General features: G+C 43.2%; 1 protein-coding gene across 8 annotated transcripts in view; it reads right to left on the bottom strand.

Moving 5' to 3' along the window:
- The window catches only part of pias2 (protein inhibitor of activated STAT, 2), an 88,823-nt gene that overhangs the window by 57,172 nt on the left and 18,699 nt on the right, over nucleotides 1-12,952 (bottom strand). For all 8 annotated transcript variants that reach the window (XM_072497471.1, XM_072497463.1, XM_072497468.1 and 5 more), the window contains 2 exons: nucleotides 4,690-4,774; nucleotides 1,037-1,087 (listed from right to left, as the gene is read on the bottom strand). In XM_072497471.1, the coding sequence (XP_072353572.1) occupies nucleotides 1,037-1,087; nucleotides 4,690-4,774 (136 nt within the window). The remainder of the gene's footprint in view (nucleotides 1-1,036; nucleotides 1,088-4,689; nucleotides 4,775-12,952) is intronic.

Below are 12,952 nucleotides of genomic sequence, written 5' to 3'. Positions count from 1 at the left end.
CACTGGCCGGCTCAACATTTACCGCCCATCCCTCGTTGCCCTTCAGAAGGTGGCGGTGAGTTGCCTTCTTGAACCGCTGCAGTCCAAAATCCTTGAGGCCTGCTCTCTCCCCTCTTCTGCCATTCCTCACTCATTCCCAGACCAGATTCTCTTCAAACATGACTCCAAGCACCTGTTCCAGCCAGAATGGACCTCCCTTTAAGAAGTGCATGCTCACTTTAAATGGTGTTCGCCAATGAACAGTGCAGTTAGCACTGACTGGTTAGAGAGATTATTCAAATGAACAAGCATGAAGTTGGCCTGCTGTCTGGATTGAATTTGACTGTTAATCATGCATTGTGATCCTTGCACCCATTTCCATGCACTACCCAATTAAGCCCCACAGTTTTCCAACATCATTAAAGATAAAAGATTAAGACAAGTTTAATAATTTCCATCAATACGTGGTTTTACTGAAAGTTTGCAAAGAGCTGTTTACCACTGTAGCTCTCCCCGCAGAATACGATTACATTGTTTGTTCCTTTACACTATACCTACAGAAACATTGTCCATATTTTTTATTCAGTTGTCAGAACTTTAACTTCATACTGATAACTCAAAAAATCTTCATGATTCAATAAGTCATTTTTGGCAAATACAATATTATAGGTTTTGCATACCAAGTTTAGGAAACATCTAAACCAAGTGGGTGAACAAATACCTTGCTTCTGGACCTGTTCTGATGAATGATCCCTCCTCCCAGGTGTTGGGCTAAGAAGCACCTGTTTTTCTCCTCAACACCAAAAGTAAGAGCTGGAATTTTATCAAGTGCAAGCAAGGTGGTGGGAAGAACAAGTTTAAATGCCTATGTGCTGTGACTCTGAGCTTGCATGTTCAAAATACTGTGTAACTGCACAAGCAAGTTTCAACAAGAAATTACATTGTCTCCAAGGTAGATCTAAAACACGGCAAAATATTATTCTAAGCCACAACAAAACATTCTTCAAAGATATTAACTCATTTCATCTGAACAATGTACTAAAATAGAATAACTCACCTCAACTGCACCTGCACAATATAGTCTCTTCTTCCACCTGGCAAAAAGTCCCTAAAAGGAATGTCATAGATGGATCAAGTAACTTGAATAATAGTGTTGCTCCAATTTCTCTCAAATCATGAACAATCGCACACTTATTTTTAAGACACGATAAGAAAAATCAATTGATAACAATCAAATATAAAGTACAGAAACAGTAAAAACTATACCCAATAATCCCAAGCACGGTCGCATTGTGGATAGCACAATTGCTTCACAGCTCCAGGGTCCCAGGTTCGATTCCGGCTTGAGTCACTGTCTGTGCGGAGTCTGCACATCCTCCCCGTGTGTGCGTGGGTTTCCTCCGGGTGCTCCGGTTTCCTCCCACAGTCCAAAGATGTGCAGGTTAGGTGGATTGGCCATGATAAATTTCCCTTAGTGTCCAAAATTACCCTTAGTGTTGGGTGGGGTTACTGGGTTATGGGGATAGAGTGGAGGTGCTGACCTTGGGTAGGGTGCTCTTTCCAAGAGCTGGTGCAGACTCGATGGGCCGAATGACCTCCTGCACTGTAAATTCTATGATTCTATGAAAAATGAATACAGATCACACAATACTCCTGGTAATTTGGTTTTCTGTTCTTAGCCACACCTGAAGGTACCAATTCATCCCAAAATAGCATTTCACAAATGCTGGCTGCACTTTGTTCACAATTGGCCATTGCATATGAAGTGCCTAGACAGTGAATGTCGGAAGGTTTTTCAATCTTAGGGGTATCACCGCTGAGTCCTTAATGGGTGTCCAAAATATGTAGTTTCCCGCAGGTGTCAAAAGTCAGAAGCAGGTAACCTGACTGACTTCTTTTTCCTAGACTCGGGATGCATTGCCCCAAGTAAAGCCCCAACAGAAATTACATAACTGAACAAGATTAGGAATCAAATCTGGAGACACTCTGATCTCTGTAGTTGTTCCGCAACTGAAAGTACGTTTATCAGCTAAGCTTTTGGTGAACTACTTAGAGGCAATTTATAAACTATTAGAATTTCTTAAAGTAACAGAATTGAGTCGTCAAAGGATATCAGGAAGGCTTCTGCTGCTTCTCCCTCGCCTTTGAATGCAGAGATCTTCTTAAAAATCCATTCTCTTTGTTGACCTTGTAGCCTGATGGGTATCCATGAGACACCAGCAAAGCCTGATGATCAAAAAGGCTAACTGTACAAGTCTGAGACTTGTGTAGCGGTGGTCTGTAGTGAGAGATGTGGCTGTTGCTATGCCTCAGATTGGACAGCGAACATCCATGGTACCATACAGCACAGAAGTGGGCCATTTGGTCCATCTTGTCTATGCCAGCCCGGGGACACCCAGGTTCCCGTTCTAATCCCACCTTCCTGCAGCCATCCCATAGCCCTGTAGCTTACAGCACTTAAAAGGGAAAAATTCTGTACAGAATGTATAGTTGATTGCTGGAAAGTATGCTTCCCGCAGCAGTGTTTATTTGCTGTAACCTGTTTTGATACAGGTTTGTAATAAAATACATTTAAAAAAAAACTTACAGCACTTAAGGTAAAGATCCAGGTACTTTTTAAAAGAGTTAAGGATCTCTGCCTCCAACACCAACTCGTGTAGAGAATTCCCTTTTTTTAAATAAATTTAGAATACCCAATTTTTTCTTTTTCCAATTATGGGGCAATTTACCGTGTCCAATCCACCTAGCATCTTCGGATTGTTGGGGTGAGACCCACGCAAACACAGGAAGAATGTGCAAACTCCACACGGATCTTGTAGCAAATTCCAGACACCCACTACCCTCTGTGTAAAAACGTTCTTCCTTGTGTCCCCTCTATACCTTCTGTCACTTATCTTGAATACCCTGGTTCTAGAATTCTCCGCCAAAGGAAACAATTTTATCCTGTCCACTCTATCTCTTCCCCTCAAAACTTTGTACACCACAATCAAGTCACCCCTCAGCCTTCTTTCCTCCAAGGAAAATAACCCCAACCTATGCAATCTTTCCTTGTAGCTACACTTTTCTAGCCCTGGCAACATTCTTCTGCACTCTCTCCAGATCAATTACCTCCTTCCTGTAATATGGTGACTGGAATTGTACACATTACTCCAGTTGTCGCCTCACCAGTGTTTTATACAATTCCAACATTATATCCTTACTTTTATATTCTATACCTGTCAGTGAATATCAGCATTCTAAAAGCTTTCTTTACAATCTTGTCTACTTGAACTGCTGCCTTTAGGGACCCGTTTACTTGTTCAACAAGATCTCTCACTTCATCTATCCCCTTAGTGTATTCCTGTTTATTGCATACTCCCTATAACTGTTTGACCTCCCCCAATACATGCCCTCGCACTTCTTTGTGCTAAAATCCATCTTCCACTTTACCGCCCACCCCGCCAAACCATCTATAGAGTTTTGGAAATTATAGCTATCCTTTATATTATCCACTACTCAGCCAATCTTTGTGTTGTCTGCAAATTTCCCAATCGTGCCGCCCACGTTCATGTCCAAATTGTTATATATAACACAGACAGTAAGGGTTCAAACACTGAGCCCTGTGGAACATCACTTGAAACAACTTTTCATTCACCTGGGCATCCATCGACCATTACCCTTTGTTTTCTGTTACTATGCCAATTTTTTATCCAGTTTGCCACATTACCCTGTATTCCATGGGCTTTTACTTATGTGACTAATCTGCCATGTGGTACTTTGTCAAACGACTTGTTAAAATCCATGTACATGCCATCAACCCTTCCTGTCACTTCCTCAAAGAATTCAATCAAATGAGAGAGACAGGACGTTCCTTTAACAAATCGATGCTGACCAACCCTGACTAGTCCATCCCTTTCTAAGTGAAAATTAATCTTATCTCTCTTGATTCTGCTCATTTCTGTGCTGGCGTGGCAGAGGGATCCGTTGGGAGTTTTTAAAACACTCGAGAAGGTGAAGTTTGAATTGAGGGGAAGAATGGAAGGGTTCTACAATTCATGGGCTTTGTTTATTATGCACTTTCAAGAATTGGATATCATCGAATATTAGGGGGGGGGGGGTGTTGGACTGTGTATGTTGTTGGTGACTATGTATGAGTGGATGGTGGATTCTTGAATCCTTTTCTTTGATGTTTGTGTTTAAAATGTTGAAAGTTGTTTGGGGGTTGGTGGGAGGAAGGAATTGTTGGCCAGGGGATTGACATTGTATTTGTTACCATTGATTGTTTGTTGGTAGGTGTAAATTTGGATGACCACCAACATAAGACGAACTAGCCGATAACTAAGAACAAAGAACATTACGGCACAGGAACAGGCCCCTTCAGCCCACCAAGACTGCACTGATCCAGATTCCTTATTTAGACCTACTCCTTGGTACTGTTTGACATTTCCTTTGAGAGAAATCTAGCAAAGATCTTTAATGACAGATTTACCAGAATTCCATTGCAATGTCTATCAATTCAGGAAGCCTCCAGTATACCTTCAATCTTTACATTAATACTGCACAGAAGGTCTCTGTGAATACTGTTGAGTTAATAATGTTTAACTTAAATTTGTTAGGTTGTTAAAATATGTAAGAAAACTGGTTTGAGTAGACAGTAGGACAAAGCATTTTTAAGCCCATTTTTTGACTTAAGCCTGGCACTATTAACAGAAAGCCATTTGTCATTCTTACCTAGAAATGCATATTTCTTTTACTTGTTGAGGAGTCAATGCGAAGATGAAGTACTTTTCCTGGAATCGTTGAATGTTTGATGGCACTGAATTAAAGAAAAAGTAAAAGGTTAATTAAACAATGCATCGATACTACAGGGGTGTAATCATAGAATGTACAGTGCAGAGGGAGGCCATTCAGTCCATTGAGCCTGCACTGGCCCTTGGAAAGAGCATTCTACTTAAGCCCACACTTCCACCCTACCCCTGTAACCCCACCTAACCTTTTTGGACACTCAGGACAATTTAGCATGGCCAATCCACCCAACCCGCACACCTTTGGACTGATCTGTATTTTGTAAATGATCTGTATTTTCAAAAGCTCTTCGACAAGGTTCCCCAGAATAGACTAATGAATAACGTCACTTTTTTTACAGCCTTTCTTTAATCATTTGCAGATTACATTTGCTAGAAAGGTTCTGGGTGGGGGTGAGGGGGGTGGGTTGTTGTAGAGTTAGGGTGGAGAGGCTGGAGTTGTTTTCCTCGGAGTGGAGGGGTCTGAGTGGAGATTTGATAGGAGTTTTACAAGGTTACGAAAGGATTAGATAAGGTAGGCAAAGAAAAGCTTTTTCCATTAGCTGATCGTACAAGGACACAGATTTAAGGCTCTGGGCTGGAGGTACAAAGGGGAAGTGAGAAAGAATTTTTTCACACAGCAATTGGTAAAGACCTCAAATTCACTGCCTGTGGGAGTGGTGGATTTCCTTCCACGGGGTGTGGAGTGGTGCTGGCTGGGCAGCATTTATAGCCAATCCCTAATTGCCCTTGAACTGAGTGGCTTTCTAGGCCATTTTAGAGGGAATTTAAGAGTCAACCACATTTCTGTGCACCTGGAGTCACATGTAGGCCAGACCAGATAAGGATGGCAGATTTCCTTCTCTAAGGAACAATAGTGAACCATTGGAGACAATGAATGGTTTCAAAAAGAAATTGAAATAGCACTCAAAGGAAAGAAACTTAGGACATAAAGGAGTAGTTAGAAAGAGTGAAACTAACTGGGTTGCTCTTCAGAGAGGTGGTATGGGCTTGATGAACCAAATGGTCTCCTTCTGTGCCATACTGACTCTACGTCAAGGAATGTGGAGACGGGGGAAAATGGCAGAACGGAATCCCAGTTGGCATCAGAACAGAAAGCACAGAGTGGAATTAAGGATGGCAGTGTGGCAGAAATTGGGAAATGGTGTCCCATAGGGATCTGTGCTGGGAGGAGATGTGGAGATGCACAGTAGCATAGTGGTTAGCACAGTTGCTTCACAGCTCCAGGGTCCCAGGTTCGATTCCCGGCTGGGTCACTGTCTGTGCGGAGTCTGCATGTTCTCCCCGTGTATGCGTGGGTTCCCTCCAGGTGCTCCGGTTTCCTCCCACAGTCCAAAGATGTGCGGGTTAGGTGGATTGGCTATGCTAAATTGCCCTTAGTGTCCAAAAAATGTTAAGTGGGGGCTACTGGGATCGGGTAGATATGTGGGCTTCAGTAGAGTGCTCTTTGTAAGGGCCGGTGCAGACCCGATGGGCCAAATGGCCTCCTTATGCACTGTAAATTCTATGCTTCAGCGGGATTTGGACAGGCTGAGGGAGTGGGCATATGTATGGCAGATGCAGTACAACGTGGATAAATGTGAGGTTATCCACTTTAGTAGCAAAAATAGGAAGGCAGATTATTATTTGAATGAGTGGAAATTGAGAAAGGTGGATACTCAGCGAGACCTTGGCAACCTTGTGCATCAGTTGTTGAAAGTAAGTGCACAGGTACAGCAGGGAAATGGTGTGTTGGCCTTAATAGAGAGAGGATGTGAGTGCAGGAATAGGGATGTTTTACTACAATGGTGAAGCCACACCTGGAGTATTGTGTGGAATTTTGGTGTCGCCATCTGAGGAAGGATGTTCTAGCTATGGATTGAGTGCAGCGAAGGTTTACCAGGCTGATTCCTGGGATGCAGGACTGTCATACGAGGAGAGACTAAATTGGTTAGGATTATCTTCATTAGAAGAAACTTACTAAATTCTAACAGGTTTAGGCAGGGTAGATTTAGAAAGAATGTTCCCGATGGTGGGGGAGTCCAGAACTAGGGATTAGAGGCTTTAGGACTGTGGTGAGGAGAAATTTCTTCACCCAGAGTGTGGAGAATCTATGGAATTCACCAACACAAAAGGTAGTTGAGGTGAAAACATTGTAATTTCAAGGAGAAATTAAATATAGCTCTTTGGGCTAAAGGTATCAAGGCATATGGGGGGGGGGGGATAGTCAATAATGAGGATAGCTGTAAAAAAATTATAGGAAGACATTAATAAACGTGCAAAATGGGCAAGTGATTGGCAAATAAGGTTCAATACAGATAAATGTGAGGTAGTAGATTTTGACAAGTGCAGAGGGGTTACTTAGAAGGTGCAAATCTCATTGGAGGTAGAATGGGGCCTGGGAGTACAACTACACCGATCACTAAAATTGCAGCACAGGGTATCAAGGCAAGCATATTATAAAGAGGCACTGGAGAGCGTGTGGAGAAGATTTACAAGGATATCAGAAATGCATAGGTACACACGTCAGGAAGGGATTGACAGACTCTGCCTTTCTCATCGTGAAAAAAGGCAGCCGAGGGTGACCTAATAGAGGTCTTTAAAATTATAAAAAGTTTCACAAAGTGGATACCGCGAGGTTTCCTCTTGAGGGGAAAGGGATAACTCAAGGCCATCAATAGAAGATAATCACCAAGAAATCCAACAGAAAATTCATAAGAAACTTCTTTACCCAATGGAGTGAGAATGTGGAATTCATTGCCACAGGGGAAGGTAAAAAAGTGAAGTAATTGTTTAGATGCATGGAGGAGAAAAGGGATAAGGGAGAAGGAAATAGAGGGTTACAACGACTGATTTAGATGTGAAAAGTTGGGAAGAAGCTCGAGTAGAACAGAAACAGAGACATGGACTAACTGGGCCGAATGGCCTGTTTCTGTGCCGTATATCCTATGCAATCATATGTAAAAGACTCCAGCTTGGGTTAACTGATATTAGGCTTCTTTCCAAGTTAAAGGCTGTGGGTTCAAAACCCACTCCTTGACTTCAGCACATTTCCTAGGCTGACGGTGCATTATAGGACTGCTGCATTGTCCAAAATGTCATATCCTGGATAAAATGTTAAAACTATGACCATGGCAACACCATCAACAATACATGAACTGGTATGTTGTCTGAATGTTTCTTATGGATTCTTGTTGCATGCCATATTTATGTATGCAATAATCAGGCAAGGCCATCTACCTCAAAAGAATGGGGAGGCACTTTGTGAACTCAAAGTTTGCTTCTTTCTTCAGCAGACATGATGTGAAGGAATGAAACACAAAGATTAATTGGGTCCAAAAAGGAAAGCATGATGGTAAAATTAGTAAAATGTAATGTTAAAAAATAGCTCCCTCTCTCATAACAACATTAACGGACTCCTGATCGGGAAGGATTCACAACTACCAACAACCCTCTGATACCTCACTCAAGTGACCATTCACAAAACAGGACCTGCGACAATCAGTACAGTAACTATCAGAAAACCATCCAACTATGGAGGTGATCGCAGTTGAACCTAAACTAATCCTCCCTAATACCTTGGAACTCTGGCTGACCTTTATTAGATCTAGACCAAGGGCAGTAATGATAGCATGATGTTTGAGACCAGGATCAAACTAGAGACCAGGATCAAACTAGAGACCTCACCAGATTTCACAGCTCAGTTTCACACTGGGAAGTGTGCTCATCCCACTTAACCATTGAAGGAGCAGTGGAACTTTTTACAGATCTACACAAGTTCCCCTTAGTCTGGAATATGGTTCATCGCCTGTACACGTGCCTCAACAAAAAAGGCTCAGTGAGGCAACTGCTAATTGTGTTGGCTTTTCATCAAGGCTAAAGGTTTTATGATTGTCAGTGTGTCCACAAGAGCAACGCACAAAGTCTTGCTCACTCCCTCTGTTTGATCATACCACTAGGGTGACAAGTAATAAATACACATCTGATTCAACAGAACTCCATTTTTACTTTAGAAAAGGTGTTGCGATAACAATAATCTTTATTAATGTCACAAGTAGACTTATATCAACACTGCAATGAAGTTACTGTGAAAATCCCCTAGTCGCCACATTCTGACGCCTGTTTGGGTGCACTGAGGGAGTTTCAGAATGTCCAATTCACCTAACAAGCATGTCTTTCGGGACTTGTGGGACCCAAGCTGAGAATTGAACCCAGGTCCCTAGCACTGTGAAGCAACATTGTGATGGCATATCTGATCATTTCCATGCACGTAGCTTCATTATTCAATGCCAAATAACAAGAGGAGCCATCTAAAAGAAACTTATTTTCTGAGCTTCACCAATAACTTAATGGATGAAAAATGGATGAATAGACAAGGTAAAAGCAAATTACTGTGGATGCTAGAATCTGAAACAAAAATAGAAAATGCTTAAAAATCTCTAAGGGAATGTAAATAGTGATCATGGCTCAGAAGGGTGCTGATAGTGACACATTAAGAGATCCAGACCCGAAATATTAGCTCTGTTCTCTTTCCACACATGCTTTCAGACCTGCTGAGATTTTCCAGTATTTTCTGTTTTTGAATGGATTTCAATGTGTGGAGTGATTATACATTAGCTAGAATGTCCTTTAGAAACAAGTAGTTTGTTAGTGTTGGTTGCCAAAGTTCACACATGGAAAAATGGTCATTCGTCAAGCCACTTGAAGGTTGCAATCCAGCAACAAATTATCCTTCAAGACAGAAAAACAAAATAGAAACTCCCGGCATTGTAGCACCTGCCAGTGACATGTTGAATATTGTGGACTAAATACTCCAGTAAAATGAGTTCAAAATATATGTGCTTCCCTGTTACATTGTAAATTTAACAGTTCCCCTTATCAGAACAGAGCCTGCAATAAATACCAAAAAGCTTCCAAGCTTCAGCTATAATGCAAGATATCCATGAGAAATTCAACCTCTAATGTCAGTCACAGGTGATTGCATCTTGAAGCTCCTAAATTCATTTCTGTATTCTGCCCTGGAACTCCCTTCCTAACAGCACCATGGGTGTACCTACCCCACATGCACTCCACTGGTTCAAGGCAGTGACACACCACCACCTTCTCAAGGGCAATTAGGGAAGGGCAATAAATGCTGGCCTAGCCAGTGATGCCCACATCCTGTGAAAGAATAAATAAAAATAATAATGTTCTAGTTTAACATTAGATCACAAGGATTGTGATTCGTACACGTTCATATTTTCCAAGTTCCTTCTACATCTGATGGCTATTTATTTATTAAAAAATCTTTTTAATGGCATTTTCAAAGTTATGTACATTGCTGTTCTATTCGTTTATTAAACAGTGCAAAAAGGCTTTTTTCTTATTTTACTCTATTTACATATTCTTGTCGTCTGATACGGCGAGTCCTCCCCCAGCCCCCCCGCCTATCCCCTGATGCCCCCTCCTGGTCTGTCCGGGGGTGGGTGTGTTCCACCTTCTCCTTGTCCCCCCCCCCCCCTCCTTTTTCTTCCTCCGACGGCTTCAGCTTGTGGGTGGGTGTGTTCCACCTTCTCCTTGTCCCCCCCCTCCTTTTTCTTCCTCCGACGGCTTCAGCTTGTCTTTCCAGAGGGGGGGGGGGGGGGGGGGGGGGGGGGGGGGGGAAGGAGGAGGAGGAGGAAGAGTTTGCCCCCATCCCACCTGCGTTGTTTCTCTTTGTCCCTCTCAGGCTCTCAGTCTTCGCCCCCCCCCCCCCTCCCCCAGTTGTGCGTCCCAGACGTTCCTCTTCTTTTCCCTTTGTACTCCTTCCAGTTTCCCTTTCTATTGGCTGTTGTTGGCCTCAAACATGTTTTGGAACAGACCGACAAATTGCCCCCATGCAGTGAGGAAGCGTTCCTCCAACCCTCGGATGGCATATTTGATCTTCTCCAGGTGGAGAAATTACGAAAGGTCAGCAAGCCAGCCTGCAGCTGTGGGTGGTGCTGCTGATTGGCAGCCAAGCAGGATCCTTAAGGAAGCGAAAGCTAGGGCTTCGGCCCTCTTCCCCATGTGTAGCTCTGGCTGCTCGTATACCTCGAAGATTGCTACATTTGGGCATGGCTTCACCCTCACAATATTGGACATTGTCTCGGAGAAGGCTGTCCAGAACCCAGCAGGTTTGGGAAAAGCCCAGAACATGTGTGTGGTTGGCCGGGCCCCTCTGGCACTGGTCACATTTATCCTCACCTCTGGGAAGAACATTCATTCGGGTTCCGGCCAGGTGTGCTCTGTGCACCACTTTGAACTGCATGAGGTTGAGCTTTGCGCAGAAAGAAGTGGAGTTGGCCCTGCTCAGTGCTTCGCTCCAGAGTCCCCACCCCACTTTGGTCTGGTCTCGTCCAGTGGTGTTCGGGCTCTGTTCAGTAGCTGTCCGTATATTTTCCCAGAGTCCCCCTTCCTTATTGTCCGTGGTCATCAGGTCATCTAATAGTGTGGTCTCCTGGGCCCAGGGGTATCCTATATCTCTTTGCAGAGAAAGTGCTTTATTTGTAGGTGCCTACGTTCTTGTCCTGTCAGTAGTTCCAACTCCTCCGTTCATTCATTCAGCATCGCTAGTCTGTGTCAGCATTCCCCCGTCCTGTTTCTATTTTTTCATCTAGCATGGCTGGTGGGAATCCGTGGTTACCGCAGATGGGGGCCATGGAGGAGGCCAAAGTGCTGTCTTAGTTGGCCCCAAGTTTTCAGTGTGGCCGCTACCACTGGGCTCAATGTACATTTTGTTGAGAGGGATGGGAGTGCTGTTGTGGCCAGGGCCCAGAGGGTCATTCCCTTGCAGGAGACCTCCTCCATCTGCACCCACTCCAAGCTGGGTTCTTGCACCCATCCCCTCACTCTTTCCGCTGTTTCTGCCCAGTGGTAGTATTGTACGTTTGGCAGTGCCAGGCCTCCCTTGATTTTCCTCCTTTGCAGTGTTGATTTGGGGACTCTTGGCTTCTTACCCCCCCTCCAACACAAACACCATAATTACGCTATCTACGTTTTGGAAGAAGGCCTTGGGGATGAAGATCGGTATGGATCTAAACAGGAAGAGGAACCTCGGCAGCACGTTCAGTTTGATCGTCTGCACTCTCCCTGCCAGGGAGTGTGCGTCCAATCTCTGTAGGTCCTTTTTTACGTCCTCCACCAGGCTGGTCAGGTTCCACTTGTGGATCTGTGTCCAGATCCCCAGATATCGGAATCTATTTTGGGCTATTTTAAATGGCCCAATTTCATTATTTATGGCATTTATGGCAAAGCAAAATGTCCCAAAACACTTCTCAATTAGCCATTAATAGGGAGTTAATACTTTGTTAGGTGATCTCAATAAGGCGAGTTGTGTACATTAAAGATAACCTCAACAATCTCATGTTACAGGGGATCGGGAAAATAAGAAAAATGGTAGAAAAAATATATCAGCCAGTATTGATGACTAAGCAATGTGACTACGGACATATTAGAACAAGCTCAATGCTGATATCACTTCAGGTCGAATGGCATGCTATCAAATATCAAGCCCTGTAACATTGCCAATCGATTCCTTTCCTGGCCCAAGGTTAAGACACAATACTTGAATGAATAGACCAGTCTGGTCAAAGTCAACTAACATAGACTAAAATTGAACCTGTGATCTTCTGGATCTGTACTGTTTAATTCCACATTAGATTAGCACAAGATTAGGGGTAGTTATTGTCGGTGCAGACCCCCGATGGGCGAAGGGCCTTTCTGCGCTGTACGATTCTATGACATGGGATAGGGACTTTATATAGTAATATGGTGGGAAATCACTTCCACGGAGCATTACTTCAGGATGGAAAGCAACACTCTCTGAATATATTCCAAATCTTTACATTACTATCAAACATGTCAAGAAAACATGGCCGAGCTCTATTAGAAAATTACGTCCTCTTCTTCTGTATTTCACTGGAAGAAATAATTTTATTGCATCTTTTGCATTAAATCCCTTTATCATTTTAAAGATCTCTATTAGATCACCTTTCAACCTTCTAAACTCAAAAGAATACAGGCCAGGTTTATGCAACCTGCTCTCATAATTTAATCCACAATGGCTGGTATTATTCTGGTGAATTTCCACTCTACTGCTCCCAAGAACAATGCTTCTTGATTTGTGTTCTAAATGAAATGGTAGTACTGTACTCCAGGTGGAGTCTGGCCAAATCTCTGTATGATTCAAGCACCACTTCCCTACTTTTCAA

This window comes from Scyliorhinus torazame, chromosome 3 (genome assembly GCF_047496885.1).
Source record: "Scyliorhinus torazame isolate Kashiwa2021f chromosome 3, sScyTor2.1, whole genome shotgun sequence".
NCBI lineage: Eukaryota > Metazoa > Chordata > Chondrichthyes > Carcharhiniformes > Scyliorhinidae > Scyliorhinus > Scyliorhinus torazame.
Note: the sequence above shows the minus strand (reverse complement) of the source record. Positions and strands in the feature narration are given on the sequence as shown.